This window comes from Mandrillus leucophaeus, unplaced genomic scaffold (assembly GCF_000951045.1).
Source record: "Mandrillus leucophaeus isolate KB7577 unplaced genomic scaffold, Mleu.le_1.0 Scaffold50, whole genome shotgun sequence".
NCBI classification, from domain to species: domain Eukaryota; kingdom Metazoa; phylum Chordata; class Mammalia; order Primates; family Cercopithecidae; genus Mandrillus; species Mandrillus leucophaeus.
The window spans coordinates 8,949,057-8,965,980 of NW_012105365.1; the positions used below are offsets into that span (position 1 = coordinate 8,949,057).

The 16,924-nt window shown below is 34.4% G+C and overlaps 1 protein-coding gene across 1 annotated transcript in view; it reads left to right on the plus strand.

Moving 5' to 3' along the window:
* The window catches only part of LOC105550981 (protein piccolo), a gene marked incomplete at its 3' end in the record, with an annotated part of 283,932 nt that overhangs the window by 23,041 nt on the left and 243,967 nt on the right, over positions 1-16,924 (plus strand). Inside the window, exon 4 of the mRNA XM_011996071.1 lies at positions 4,079-5,479. Coding sequence (XP_011851461.1) covers positions 4,079-5,479 — 1,401 coding nt within the window. The remainder of the gene's footprint in view (positions 1-4,078; positions 5,480-16,924) is intronic.

The window sequence follows — 16,924 nt, forward strand, 5'->3', positions numbered from 1 at the left end:
TACAGATATATCCATGTGCATTTATAAACCACAGAGAATCATTTGATTTTGGAATAAAGATAGTATAAAATGTGTCCCAGTGTTGATATACATCATACATTAAATATGTCTGGTAGTGTTCTAATTTTATAGTTGTCCAAAGATAATGTTAGGGCCTACTGGCTATGTATGAAGCTTCAATGTTCAGATTGCAAAGAAACTTAGAATTTTACCAATCAAACCAAATACATCCCAAGACATTTTTCAGAGGAAAAAAAGAGAAACTAGCAGCAAAGAATCACCACAATATCATCAGATTTTTTTTTTATATGTAGAATATTTATTCAGTTCTTTTTTCGAGTATATCTTCTCTTCATTCATTGTACTTTATTTTTTGTGCAGGTTTAAATTTATTTCTTGTATGTGTTTAGTGATGCTTAAAATTTTTATTTAATCAAGTCTATCAGAAAATTCTGTTAGAAAATATGATGAGGCTTTAATTCTGCCATCTGTATAGTCCACTGACTATTATCTAAAGATAATTGTTTTCTCTTTTTAAAGCAATTTGAATTGGGATTTTATGTCATAATTTTTTAATCTCTTTTTTTTATTATACTTTACGTTCTGGGATACATGTGCAGAACGTGCAGGTGTGTTACATAGGCATACACGTGCCATGGTGGTTTGCTGAACCCACCAACCCATCATCTATATTAGGTATTTCTCCTAATGCTGTCACCCCCTGTCTCCCCACCCCCCAGCAAGCCCTGGTGTGTGATGTTCTCCTCCCTGTGTCCATGTGTTCTCATTGTTCAAATCCCACTTATGATATCTACCATAACCTTGAAATTGTCGTATGCATTCACTTGTTTGGTTGTTATATCGCCTTCATCAGGACAGGGATATTTGCTGCTTTTTTTGTTTGTGTGTTTTCTTTTTGAGACAGTCTTGCTCTGTCACCCAGGATGGAGTGTACCTCGGCTCAATGCAACCTCCGCCTCCCAGGTTTAAGCAACTCTCCTGTTTCACCCTCCTGAATGGCTGGGACTGCAGGCATGCACCACCACGCCTGGCTAATTTTTGTATTTTTAGTAGAGACAATGTTTCACCATGTTGGCCAGGCTGGTCTCAAACTCCTGACTTCAGGGGATCTGCTCACCTTGGCCTTCCAAAGTGCTGGGATTATAGGCCTGAGCCACTTCACCCGGCCTGATTTTTGCACCTTTTATTCAGTGGTATTTGCCTTGTAGAAGGTGCTCAATACATATTTGAATAAAAGAATAAGTATTGTTTATTTTGAAACTACTTTGGTTATGACAGTTGTTAAAAAGCATAAAAGCAATTAATGTTAATGAAAATTACTAATCCTGGAAATTTATAAATTAAACTAGTTAATATGGATACAGATCTTGCATGTAATAGGTATTTTATAGAAAAATGTCAGTGACTATACATGTAAGAATTATGCCTTTAATTATATTTTTCTTATTTTGTCTGGCTGCATGATTATGAGGTGATCATGTGAGGCTATGGAAGAAAATTAATGAGAAAAACACACAGTAGAACAGCAGAGTTGACATTGATAGTGGGGGATATGGGTGAGTGGGTAGATGCATATTTATAGACATATTTCCTTCCATGAAAGAAAATGGAGTGAAATTGTTCTTACATTTTTGCCTGCCTTTTGTCATGGTACTTGTAGCAGTAGCAATTGTTTGATTGTTTTGGGACTTAAAATATTTATATGTATAAAGAGCTATTTATTTTGTGAAATGCTTCAAACATATAGAAAGGTTAAGACAATATAGTGAGTACAGAGGTGTATAATACCCATATTGAAAACAAATATAATGAATATCCATGGCTGGCACGGTGGCTTACACCTGTAATCCCAGCACTTTGGGAGGCCGAATCGGGCAGATCACGAGGTCAGGAGATAGAGACCATCGTGGCTAACACGGTGAAAACCTATTTCTACTAAAAAATACCAAAAATCAGCCAGGCGTGGTGGCGGGCGCCTGTAGTCCCAGCGATCCGGGAGGCTGAGGCAGGAGAATGGCGTGAACCCGGGAGGCGGAGCTTGCAGGGAGCCGAGATTAAGCCACTGCACTCCAGCGTGGGTGACAGAGCGAGACTGTGTCCCTAAATAAATAAATAAATTGAATGAACGAATGAATATCCATATACCTACCACCCATATTTAACAATATCATAATTTTACTTTTTGATTCAGATTTTAAAACAGAAGTATAACATTTCAGTTCAAATTGAAAATCTCATTTAACCTTCTCCAAACATAAGTTTACTTTCCATGAGAATGCAAAATAAGCCTTGTGATACTGGTATATGAGTTTAAATAATTTCAAAGCAGTTTTAAAATGTCTAGGAATGATTAATTCAATTTTTTTTTAAAAAAGAAATTGTTTGAAAATAGAAAATGTACTGTTTGCCAGCTGAACACTTTTCAGTTTTGTACTGTGGGAAATTTGTCTGGTGCCTGTGCTCTTAATATTTATATATATTTTTCATTGTGCAGCATTCTGTACAAAGAATTTCAGTGCCAAATTATTTACATTGGTTACATTGGGTGGAGAAAGTTGGATCATGGTATAATTATATATTCTTAATTATATAAATTATATAAATTATATTAAAAAATATTACCAAAAATTATTTTGGTAATATTTAAAATAGTTATAAGGAAACATTATTTTAGAATAATAAAAAAGGTAAATGTTAAACATAGGTACTTTTAAATTATCTTCTAAAATATAGTATAAACACAACACCTTTTCACAATAGATGCAATACAAAAAAAGCATTTGCATATTGTGTATATGTATATGTATATGTCATATATATACAAATCTCTGCCATTCACATGCATACACGTACATGTATATATCACCAGTCAAATATGTACATTCCTTACTCATATTGCTTTTTCAAGTATCTTCATAAAATTTCTAAGGAAACCATGTTTCCTCTATTAAATCATGCTATTTGTGATCATTTGAGGGAGTGCTATTATTTTTTATTTACTTTGTTAATAGAGAATATCCTGTTTCTAACTCAGCATGGTTAACAATTTGTATTTTAAAATATTTGAATTTCACGTTGGAGGGGGGAGTAATGCTTTGCCAATTTTAAAAATTAGCAATATGTTCATAATTTAGCAATCCTACTCTGGGCTGTATATCTTAAAATTGATTATGAGCCATCAATAGAGGAAATAACTCTCATAACTGATTTATGGTATCTAACATGTTTTATTCCCAGAAATAGTAAACCATGTATAATCTAAGAAAAAACAAGTTTTGTGAAAGCTTGTTAAGAAAAAAAACATAAAACTTGCTTTTTCTTAAAATTGTACATGGTTTTCTATTTCTGGGAATAATAAAAATTTAAGTAAATCAAAGGCAAAGAATAACAGAATTACCATTAGAAGAAACACAAAACTATATTTTGATTTTTACTTTATTCCTTAAAATATAGGGTACTTTAGCCCCTGAGGAGATATAGATACACACACACACACACGCACATACACATATAGATATATATACATATAGGTATATATGTATATATTAAATATAAATTTTATGTATGTATATGAATATATATATATAAATTTTATATATATATAATTTTTTTTTGAGATGGAGTCTCACTCTGTCTCCCAGGCTGGAGTGCAACGGCATGATCTTGGCTCACTGCAAGCTCAGCCTCGTAGGTTCAAGCGATTTTTTTGCCTCGGCCTTCTGAGTACCTGGGATTACAGGCGTACACCACCATGCCCAGCTAGTTTTTGTATTTTTAGTAGAGGCGGGGTTTCACCATGTTGGTCAGCCTTGTCTCAAACTCCTGACCTCATGATCCACTCACCTCAGCCTCCCAATGTGCTGGGATTACAGATGTGAGCCACTACGCCTGGCCCACTAATTATATTTTAATAACAATTTATTAAAATAATTTTCTCTGCATTTTCTGCTTTGAATGATGAGACATCGCTTCAAATGGCAGTACGCATGTTTTGAAAACATTTTTGTGTTTTTACAGTATTATTGTCTTGGTGACCATTGTTTTATTTTATTTGTAGGTAAAAGAGTGGCTCTGTTTGAACTGTCAAATGAAAAGAGCTCTAGGTGGGGATCTGGCTCCAGTTCCATCATCACCCCAGCCCAAACCGAAGGCTGCACCTGTTACCGCTACATCAGCAGTGAGCAAATCATCCCCACAGCCACAGCAGACTTCCCCAAAGAAGGATGCTGCACCAAAACAGGATCTCTCCAAGGTACCTGAGCCTAAAAAGCCACCACTAGTGAAACAACCAACCCTCCATGGCTCTCCTTCAGCCAAGGCCAAGCAGCCTCCTGAGGCAGATTCTTCATCCAAGCCAGCCCCTCCCAAAGAACCTTCTGTCCCATCTGAGCAGGACAAGGCCCCTGTTGCTGATGATAAACCAAAGCAGCCCAAGATGGTAAAGCCAACCACAGACTTTGTATCTTCATCATCAGCAACAACACCTGATATTCCAAGCTCCAAAGTACAGTCACAAGCTGAAGAGAAAACAACCCCTCCTCTAAAAACAGACTCTGCCAAACCCTCACAGAGTTTTCCACCAACAGGGGAAAAAGTCACCCCATTTGATTCTAAAGCCATACCTCGACCTGCGTCAGATTCAAAAATTATTTCACATCCTGGTCCTAGTTCAGAGAGCAAAAGTCAAAAACAAGTTGACCCCGTACAAAAGAAGGAAGAGCCCAAGAAAGCACAAACCAAAATGAGTCCTAAACCAGATGCCAAGCCAATGCCAAAAGGGTCACCAACACCCCCTGGCCCACGACCTACTGCTGGCCAAACTGTCCCCCCACCTCAACAGCCCCCAAAGCCTCAGGAGCAGTCAAGACGTTTCAGTCTGAATCTGGGAAGTATTACTGATGCCCCCAAATCACAGCCTACAACTCCTCAAGAGACCGTGACTGGGAAACTCTTTGGGTTTGGAGCATCAATCTTCAGCCAGGCATCAAATTTAATTTCCACTGCAGGTCAACCTGGACCTCATTCACAAAGTGGACCAGGGGCCCCAACGAAACAAGCCCCTGCCCCTTCACAGCCACCTGCTTCACAAGGGCCACCCAAATCCACAGGTCAAGCACCACCAGCACCTGCAAAAATTATACCTGTGAAAAAGGAAACAAAAGCCCCAGCAGCTGAAAAATTAGAGCCCAAAGCTGATCAAGCTCCAACAGTAAAAAGAACAGAAACAGAAAAAAAGCCACCACTTATGAAGGATAGCAAATCTTTAACAGCTGAGCCTCAAAAGGCTGTCCTTCCCACAAAACTGGAGAGATCTCCCAAACCACAATCAACCTGTCCTGTCTGCAAAACTGAACTCAACATAGGTTCTAAGGATGCTCCTAACTTCAATACTTGCACTGAATGCAAGAATCAAGTGTGTAATCTCTGTGGATTTAACCCTACACCACATCTGACTGAGGTAAGTAATATGTGTATATATATATTACATATGGAGGTGAGTCTATGGGTTTATTTTGAAATGTTTGGGTGGCCAAATATCTGAGCAAAAAATACATTTCTAGTGAATAAAATAAATTGATAATCTTAGAAGTTTCAATTACTTATTACCAGCTTACCTTCTTACTAAGAGTTCATGTTATTTGTACTTTCCTGGGTTAATGTACCACAAGGAAGAAGATGAAATAAGCTAAGTTAAATGAACATCTTAATTATTAAATTAATATAACAGTGATCCAATCATTCATGAAATAAAGAAAAAAAAATAGCTTTTGAGGACTATTTGGTTTTCACATGTAAACTCCAAATAAAAGGTTTTAATGTTTTATTCCCATCTCTAATCCTTGTGATCTCTGTAATACATTAATAAAAGAAGTTTGTTTGGTTGAATATGCATAAACACCATAAAATCTATTATGTTAAGAACAGTTAAAAACTGTTAAGAACTTTGTGTAAGTTAAAAATTTTGCCCAGTAGAAAATAGTGGCTGAAATATATTATATCTAGGCTTTTTATAATTCTGTTTGAAATATTATTTGGCATCCATATGAGATGGCACTTTACTAGGAGCTGTGGAAAGAAAGAAAGGTATGTGGATTTCTGTAACTAACATGAACGGTTTTTTTAATGGAATGATAAGAATACTTTTTCTGCAATGTAAATGACTAAAAGGCAGATGATGAATTTCTAATATAGTTATAAAAGAATGAATCTATTAACATTAATAGCATGTTAAGGCTATTAGAATATTTAAATCATGGGAGACTAGGGGGTTAAACAATTACTGCTGTCTTAAATAAGTAACAACAATGTTTTAATAAACAGTCTGGGAATTAATCTAAATAATTTTTCCAAGCTTTTATACAAACCAAAAATACATAATAATTTCACTCCACTGTCCTTGGTTTTGTTATACATTATGATGAAAAAACTGAATAGATTTTAGCATTTATATAAAATAAGCTTTAGAGTTTATTTGTTTTTGGTGGTGTTCTTGAGTTAAATATTTTTTTAAAAAATAAACCATAGAAAAATTTCATTTTACTTTAAAAAGACGTTTGTTTGCTTTGATCTAATTAACACTGTATGAAAATGTTATTGCTACAAGTTTAAGCAGATTTTTTTCCTCTTTAGCTGTGACGAATAATTTTAACTGACAGTCATCTTAAAGGGACATACATTTTGGTTTCTCTCAGCACTTCATGAGTGGTAACAACTATCATTATTAGTTACAGTGTTTTGGATTCAATGTAAAAGCAAAACCAAAAACAAATCTTAAAAGAAAACACTTCTAGAAGAGAAGTTTTTGGTTGTCAATTCATGAGAGAAAATTTTCACCAATACAATTGTATTTATTTTATATATTAAACAAAATTGTACCTTTTTAATGAGGATCCCTATGATATCAACACAATGAAGTTATAAAGCAAACTGCATTTCTAAAAACAAAACTATACTTTTTGCATTTCAAGTATATTTTTACACACTTAAAAATGGGTGTGTAGTGTAAGTTGAGCACTATAACTTAAAATTTTACATATATGTGTATGGATATGCATAGATACATATATATGTGTACATTTGAATTATAGTAATTATTTAATTCTCTCAATATTAGGAAGTCTAATGAGAGTTCCTTTGGTAGAAAGACAATAAACCTTTCAGGGAAATCTTTGATTTTCTGTGTGTTGGCAAATAATATTTTGAAAGTGGTAATTTGGAAAGGAGATTTATTGAATGAAGCAGAGAATTACCAAGGACATGTGTGGAATTTCAGTACTTTGAATAGTTTGAAAATCTAAATTTTCTCAAGTATTTAGATGGGTTGGATGAGGTCATACTTGAAATGTGGTGAGTGATCGTATTAGATAATCAGTCATTGTTCAAATTATTTTGCTCTGTGACAATTTCTTTGAATTAGGAAGATTAGGTTTCAGAGAGAAGAAAATCTAACAAAAGCAACTAGTCTTCCTGGCTCACCTTGACTATCCTAATGTACATGAAGTTTTCAGTTAGTATAAGGTCTTGGTGACCTCTGATTTCTAAGTAAAGTTCACCTGGCATCGGGGAATGAATAAAGGTTAGCTGAGTTATTACATGTTCAGGTAGTCTCTATCATTGCTCCACAGGACTTTGGAAAAATGGCAAAAGGAGTTAGTTGAAAAGAATGGCATGTGTTTGCCTATGTGTGTATATGCATATATATACACACCTTTGTACACATATACATATATAAACATATATACATATACCCTTATGTATAGATGTATATGTATCCAGCAAACTGTAAATACTGTTAACAGGTGTAATTTATGCTACAATGTCAGTGTTCCTACTAATAAATCTTTCTTCATTTCTCTCAGTTAGGAGTTAGGAAAGCATCTCCTCCTAGATCTTTGTTGTGTGTCTACGTTTTCTTTATTCTGCTTGTAATATGTCTCTTGTGACCTAATATTTTCTGCTTGGCTGGTTAGTACTGTCCTTCCGTGCCAGTCTCAGAGAGGACATTCTGAAAATACTCAGATTTTATGCCTGAAGTCCAAATAAATGGTATTCCCTCAAGAAAAGATTCAATAATTTCATTTATTTTCTAATAAAATATGTCCAACTCTCTAATACAAGCCTCTGCTTCTCCTATACTGGTCTCTGTGAGACAGGACATTTTTCCTGCTGATGCCACCCTGACCCCTTCTCCCTTTGGCTATTCTGTTTCTCTGGTTGTGAGAAGGGCTTGTCATATTTTGTCATTGGTTGGGAAGCTGTAGATGGTTTCCCTCTTTCTCCCTCATTAATCAAACACACCTGTCACTAAGGTTGTTTCCTGTCTCATACACAACACCTCCCACTGAACCTGAGGAGTGCCAACGGCTGCCTGCAGGCCCTGGGGTGCAGCCAGACCTCAACCTAAGCCTTACTGTTTAACTGCTTGATGCCCGGTTTGTATAAATGGTAGTATAATCCCTTAACCTGTGATGGCAAGAGCCAATTATTTTAGGCTTTAATTTCTGCCAAGTCAGGAAATACCTTGTCTTGGAAGGAGTTTTAAAAATGGCAGTTGAGCTTTCTTAAAAAAGCTACAATTACAGAATTTGGAAGCATGCTGAGAAAAACAGCTTAAGTTGGCAATCAGTTTACCTAGTGAATTTTTTGTCATTCTGGTAATCAAATTCAAAATGAGTCAGAATTACTCATAATGGATATTTATTGTTGTTAGCACCCTTTTCTAAGCTAACGTTTTACTATGAAAATAATATTTAAAAGTAATTATGTTTCCTCATATTTCAAGAAGTCCTGGATTCATAATTTTGCTTCCTTAGCAAGATGATTGTGCATGGCCTAAATAGTGTAGGAATTGCTATAAGATATTTGTCACTATGCAACAAATGAGTCTTTTAAGATAAGACCCAGTGATGTAACTGAGATTTTTTGAGATCTTTACTCTGTCTGGGTGGCTTCGACATTTTCCATTAAATACTCAAAAATGGCCCACTGGGGATATCCTACATTTCTTATTTTGCAAACACATACCTTCCTTTTACTTTAATGGCCATTGCTTAATACATTAAAAAGCATATATTCAGTACTCAAAAGCATTTTCATACACATACACACAAAAGAAATTAAAGGCTGAAAGAATTATCAATAAGGAGAAATCAGTAAGGAGAAAATAATTTTACCATTAATTAATTTCAAAAGAATTATGTAATGGACTGATCAGAATGGTGGCTCATACCTGTAATGCCAGCACTTTGGGAGGCCGAAGCGGGCAGATCACTTGAGGTTGGGAGTTTGAGACCAGCCTGGCCAACATGGTAAAACCTTGTCTTTACTAGAAATGTGAGAAAGTCGGCATGGTGGTTCGTGTCTGTAGTCCCAGCTACTCAGGAAGCTGAGGCAGGAGAATCACTTAAACCTGGGAGATGGAGGTTTCAGTGAACTGAGTTTACCCCACTGCACTCCAGCCTGGACAATAGAGACTTCATCTCAAATAATAGTAACAACAACAACAACAACATAATGGAGGTCTACATTAATTAAAAATTTCTGGCACCCATGACAAAGAAAGACACCTGATAGCACTTTTAAAATTAATATAAAAAAGTTTGTAAGTTGGCCAGTGAAAAAAAAAATTAGGAAATTAATGTAAGTCATTGATTTTTATTTAGTTAAAATATTCAATGATGAATTCAAAATAAAGCTGTATTTTTGTTTAAATAAATTTAAACCAAAAGTAATTTTTTTCTTAGTTCCCATTTTTCTATGCATTTTTATATAGTTAATGTTCTACTCTGTATGGTAGTTCTGTATCTCAGTAAACATATAACATTTCTCCATATAATTAAACTCCTTAAGCATCATTTTAAATAATTATTATCTAATTCTATGGATATATGTTTTTGTTATGCACATTTGTCTCATATTCAGGATTTAGGTTGTCATTTTTCATGAACTTTTGGACAAAAATATTAGTATTTTTAACCATTTCCCAAGGAAAACTTGTACTAGGGTTACTAAATCAAGGGATAAGGACCTTGGAATAACCAGTTCTCTTTGGAGATGTGATAGCAGTCAACATTGCCACCACTAGTATATGTGATTTCTTTCTCACTGTAGTCTCTCCAAACTTGAATAATATCTAAAACAATATTTAATTTGGAAGTCTAAAAGTGCTGTAATATTCTTCCTTTGCCTTAAATTTTTGATTACTAGATGTTTTTATTTTAAATATTAGATATAAATAGATGAATCTAATTATGATCCAGAAAAAATAACTGTGCAATGTTTGAAAGGTAAATTGATATCAATCATACGGCTTAAAAAACTTCTAATAGGGCAGCTATTTTGACTTGGCCTATGTGAGGCCATTGTGCTAAGCACTTTTCTCACCACAACCCTGTGGGACAGGTTTTACTTGTATTTTAGAGATTAGGAGAAGGAGTATCTGAGAGGTATAGCTATCAAGCCACAAAGGTATAGTTCAGAGGCTAAGCCAGTGGTCTCTTTACTATACTGTTTAGGAAACCTAAGACACTAGGTAATAATGCCACTTGTTCAGTGCTCTCTTAAAGTTGCATCAGTTGGTAACTGCTAGGATTTTAATACTAACAAATTTGTAAATATATGCATAAAATCCAGGTAACATTTGGGGTCCTTGGAATAATGATGGCTGTGTTACATGGTTGAATTTAGAAGAATGGAACAGATTCAGAAGTTCAGAGAAGCATAGAGGCTGGCATCATTGTGCAAGTGTTCTTTCCAGCTAAGTCTACCAACTGGCCACCATTCCTAGGTGAAATCATATGGCTCAATGATCAAATGATTTATCTGCCTTTCTAGTATGAGTGTATAAAACATAGTTATTCCAGTCGCAAGAAATACTGTTGTATTCTTTCCAATGCATGCAAAGAGTTTACTCCATGAAAATGATAAATGTCTCAGTGTTTCATTGGTGGTGGTGGTGAAGTCTTTGCTTCTATGGCAATGGAATGGAATCCCATTTCCATAGAAATGGAATTATTGGGCCATAAGTTATGCACATTCTAACTTTGTTTTCCACAGTGGTTGCATCAACTAATATTCTAATAAAGTTTTCATGTATGCCACTGTTTTTCCGGAGATGATCTGAAATAATAGTCACTGGTCACGTGCTGATGAACGCTATGGCTAACTCAAATTAGGATGTGCTTCAAGTGTAAAATACAAATTGGATTTCAAAACCTTAGTATGAAAAAAGAGAAATATCTCAAAAATAATTTTTGTTGATTATATATAGAAATGATATTTTACAATGTTAGGTTAGTATTGTTCTTACGACTTTTTCATTTTTTCTGGTTACAAGCTCCCACCTTATCTTTTGCACAAGCCATTTCTTTGTATGTCCCCAGTCTTGGCTTTATCCCTGTCTCAGTGGTTTGATTGTTGTCTTTTTTGGATAGTAATTGATATTTCTAAAATGTATAAAAGATGTAAGGCTTCCTTTGGCTCCTTCTGAATTCATTCAAGTCCAATTAATATTGTGTAAGCCTTCTGTTCCTTAAATATTGTTATTACTATTGCCTTTCTATCTTTTAACTTTGACATTGCATATGCATGCAGTGTAGCATATTTGTGTGGTTATTTTTATATGGTCTACAGAGAAGATAGATCTCAAGGCTCTCTTTGTCAAGCGAGACACTGCTGCTGCCTGGTGTGGCCTAAGGATCAAAGTACTTAGGTCCTGCTATTCATTCGTAAGCAATATACACATTACCTACTAGCGTACTGTGGCTATACCAAACTTTAGGTCGGAACATCCTATATTTTCTACTAATCTCTCTGGTTCCAAATGATTCTTCTGTTCTTTTCAGAACTCTTGAGTCTGTTTATACTATTTCTGTGGCTTTAGGGGAAATGTTCAGGTATTGAATTAATTGCTACCAGAAGACTCAGAAATGCAGAATATTAGAAATTGAATATATCACCATGTCCAGTATTTTCTTCCTTTCATTTTTTGATGGTCATTCAATTTACTTTTAAAATTCTATTTCAATAATTTTAATTCCAAATGTACTATTCTTTCTTATTACACTCCACAGAGTAGTGAAATATCTGAAGGAAAATGAATGGGTTCCTCTTCCCTCTGCACCCCTGAAAGTGATATCTATTTAAACGTACCTTCTAATGCTTTAGGCTTGTTTTTATAATGGTTATATACACATAATGACATGTGGAAGGATTTGACATTTTTGAAACTTTATTGGGATAGTTACATTTTTGAAAATTATTTATTTTGAAACAAATATGTGAATTTATACATATTTTCATTGATTTTTTTCATTAAGCATTATACATTAGGCATTCTCAAGTGAGGACTTACCTCACTATATTTATAAGGTATCATTGTATGTGTAAGGTAAATAGATCTACAAAATCTCACAGTACTCACAGACATTCTCCTCTTGAAAACTAAGAAGTTGGGAGTGTTTCTAGCTCTTGTTACTTTATAAACAAAGCTGTAGTAAAATGTCTGTACAAATCTTTTACATTGTATTTTTAAGTATTATATAAATTCCTTGAAATGGATATATAAGGTTAAGGCAAATGGGCTTTAAAATTTTATGGAAACTTCCGTATTACTTTGTTAAATATTGATAGTAATTATAGTCCTGCCAACAATGCATAAGTGTCTCTTTTTTCCTACATTAACTAGTATATAATATTTATCAATTTCTGAGCCAGAAATTATATTGCATTGTTGCACAAATTTGACTTTCCCTGCCTATTTTGAGGGTAAATGTCATATAAGTTTTCATCAACATCACGAGTTTATTAACCAGTTATATTTTTCCTCTTAAAAATTTCCTTTTTATAACTGTTGGTGATTTTGGGGGAGGGAGTGTCTGCATATTAGGTTTTAAATAATTTAATTCTTTATCAGTTTATCTATCTGGAAATGATTTTCCCTTATCTGTCACTCATTTTTAAATTTCTTTATGAGATTCATTCTTATATGAATTTTTTTTATTTTTATGCAATCAAATATTTTAATTTTTCTTTATGCTTACTTATTTTAAAATTTTTAATTTTATGGGTACATAGTACATGTATGTATTTATGAGGTACATGTGATAGTTTGATATAGGCATACAATGTATAATAATCACATCAGGATAATTGGGTTATCTGTCAGCTCAAGCATTTCTCATTTATTTGTGTTAGGAACATTCCAATGTGACTCTTTTAGTTATTTTAAAATATATAATAAATTATTGACTGTAATCACCCTGTTTTGGTATCAGATACTAAATTTTACTCATTCTATCTATATTTTTATACTCATTAACTATCCCCACTCCCCTGCTCCACCCACTACCCTTCCCAGCCTGTGGTAACCATCATTCTACTGTCTATCCCCATGAGTTCAATTGTTTTAATTTTTAGTTCACACATATGAGTGAGAATATATGAAATTTGTCTTTCTGCGACTGGCTTATTTTGCTTCATGTCTTCCAGTTCTATCCATGTTGTTGCAAGTGACAGAATTTCATTCTTTTTTTTAGATGGATAATATTCCATGGTATATATGTACCACATTTTCTTTATCCATTCATCTGTTGATGGACACTTAGGTTGATTCCAAATCTTGGCTATTGTGAATAGTGCTGCAGTAAACATGGGAGTGCAGATATCTCTTTTATGTACATATTCCCTTTCTTTTGGATGTATTCCTAGCAGTGGTATTGCTGGATCATATAGTAGTTCTATATTTAGCTTTTTAAGGAACTTCTATACTGTTCTCCATAGTGGCTGTACTAACTTAACATTCCCATCAACAATGTATGACGGCTCCCCTTTCTCCAGATCCTCACCTACATTTAGTTTTGCCTGTCTTTTGGATAAAAGTCATTTTAAGTGGAGTGAGAGAATGTATTGTAGTTTTGACTTGCATTTCTCTGATAATTAATGATGATGTTGAGCAGTTTTTCATATGCCTGTTGGACATTTGTATGTTTTCTTTGGAGAAATGCTTATTCAGATCTTTTGCTTTTTTTTTTTTTTTGGAGACAGAGTTTCTCTCTTGTGTTTTTAGTAGAGGCAGGGTTTCACCATGTTGGTCAGACTGATCTCAAACTCCTGACCTCAGGTGATCCACTGGCCTCACACTCCCAAAGTGCTGGGATTACAGGTGTGAGCCACCACGCCTGAACCTTTTGTGTATTTCTTAAACAGATTTTTAGATTTTTTTCTATGGGGTTGTTTGAGCTCCTTGTATATTCTGGAAATTAATCCCTTGTCAGATAGATAGTTTGCAAACATTTTCTCCCATTATATGGGCTGTCTCTTCACTTTGTTCTTTCCTTTGCTGTGAAGAAGTTTTTTAACTTGATGTGATCCCATTTTTCAATATTTGCTTTTGTTGCCTGTGCTTTTGAGGTATTGCTCAAGAAATCTTTGCCCAGACCAATGTCCTGGAGAGTTTCCCCAATGATTTCTTCTGGTAGATTCATAGTTTCAGATCTCAGATTTAACTCTTTAATCAATTTTTATTTCATTTTTGTATATGGTGAGAAGCAGGGATCTAGTTTCATTCTTCTGCATTTGGATATGCAGTTTTCCCAGGACCATTTATTGAAGAGACTACACTTTCCCCAACGTATGTTCTGGGCATCTTTGTTGAAAATGAGTTCACTGTAGATGTATGAACTTATTTCCAAGTCCTTTATTCTGTTCCATTGGTCCATGGGTCTGCTTTTATGCCAGTGCCATGCTGTTTTGGTTACTACAGCACTGTAGTATAAAGTCAGGTGGTGTGATTCTTCCAGTTTTGTTCCTTTTGCTCAGGATGGCTTTGGCTATTCTTGGTCTTTTGTGGTTGTATATACATTTTTTTTTTCTATTTCTGTGAAGAAAGTTACTAGTATTTTGATAGAGATTGCATTGAATCTGTAGATTGCTACGGGTAGTATGGGCATTTTAACAATATTAATTCTTCTAATCCATAAGCCTGAGCTATCTTTCATTTTTTGTGTCCTTTCCAATTTCTTGCATCAATGTTTTATAGTTTTTACTGTAGAGAACTTTCACTTCCTTGGTTAAGTTTATGTCAAAGTATGTAATGTAATTTGTAGCAATTGTAAAAAAAATTACTTTCTTATTTTGTGAGGTTGTTTGCTGTTGGCCTATAGAAATGTTACTGATTTTTGTATTTTGATTTTGTATTCTACAAATTTACTGACATTGTTTATCAATTCTAATTGTTTCTCTGGTAGAATATTTAAGTTTTTCAAAATATAAGATATTATTTAAAGACATGGATAATTAGACTTTTTTTCTTCCAATGTGTATGCCCTTTATTTCTTTCTCTTGTCTAATTGCTGTAGCTAGGACTTCCACTACTATGTTGAATTATAGTGGTGAAAGTGGGCATCCTAGGCTGGGCACAGTGGCTCATGCCTGTAATACCAGCACTTTGGGAGGCCCAGGTGGGTGGATCACTTGAGGTCCAGAGTTCAAGACCAACCCAGCCAACATGGTGAAACATTGTCTCTACTAAAAATACAAAAATTAGCTGGGAGCGGTGGTGGACACCTGTAATCCCAGCTACTTGGGAGGCTGAGGCTGAAGAATCACTTGAACCTGGGAGTCAGAGGTTGCAGTGAGCTGAGATTGCAGCACTGCACTCCCACCTGGGCAATAGAGCAAAACTCCATAAAAAAAAGGAAAGAAAGAAGGAAAGAGTGCATCCTTGTCTTACTATAGATATTAGAGGAAAGGTTTTTTAGTATTTTTTTTTTCATTCAGTACATCAGCTGTGGGTCTGTTTTATATGGCTTTTATTGTGTTGTGGTATGTTCCTTCTATCCCCAGTTTTTTGAGGGTTTTTGTTATGAGGTATCTTGAATTTTGTCAAATGCTTTTTTCAGTATGAATTAAAAGGATCATATGGTTTTGCCCTTCTTTCTGTTGATATGATGTATCACATTAATTGATTAGTGTATGTTACACCATCCCTGCATTCTTGGGATAAATCTCACTTGGTCATGATGGATGATTTTTTTAATGTATTGTTGGAATTTGGTTTACTAGTATTTTGTTGGGGATTTTTGCATAAATGTTTATCAGAGATATTAGGCTGTAGTTTTTTGTTGTTGTGTCTTTGGTTTTGGTGTCAGGGTTATAGCCTCTTCCTTAACTGAATGCTTTATCATTATATTATTACCCTCTTTGATTCTTTTCATACTTTTCTCCTTGAAATCTATAACATTTGTCTAAGAATAGCAATCCATGCTTTTTTTGTTTTCATTTGCATGAAATATCTTTTTCCATCCCTTTATTTTCAGTCTATGTATGTCTTTATAGGTAAAGTGAGATTCTTATAGGCAGAATTTTATTGAGTCTTGCTTTTTAATCCATTCAACCACTCTGTCTTTTATTGGAGAGTTCAGTCCATTTACATTCAATGTTATTATTTATAAATAAGGATTTACTACTGTTATTTTAAATTTTGTTTTCTAATTGTTTTGTGGTTTTTCTTTCTTTTCTGTCTTCTTATGTATAAAAGTGATTTTTTCTGGTGGTATGTTTTAATTTCTTGCTTTTATTTTTTGTTTGTTATTGGTTTTTGATTTGAGGTTACCATGAAACTTACAAATAACCTTCTATTACTGGTTATTTTAAATTTTCGAGAACTCTTGTTGCAGTAGCAACAACAAACAAACAAGCAAAAAGAGAACTAATAAAAACTCTATGCCTCAACTTCTTCCACTTCCTCCCTAGTTTCCCAGTTTTTAACTTATTGTTTCTATTTATATCTTTTTATACTGTGTATCTTTACAAATTTTTTGTTTGTTTGTTTCTTTAGTAGAGATGAGTTTCACCTTGTTAGCCAGGATGCTCTCCATCTCCTGACCTCGTGATCCGCCCACCT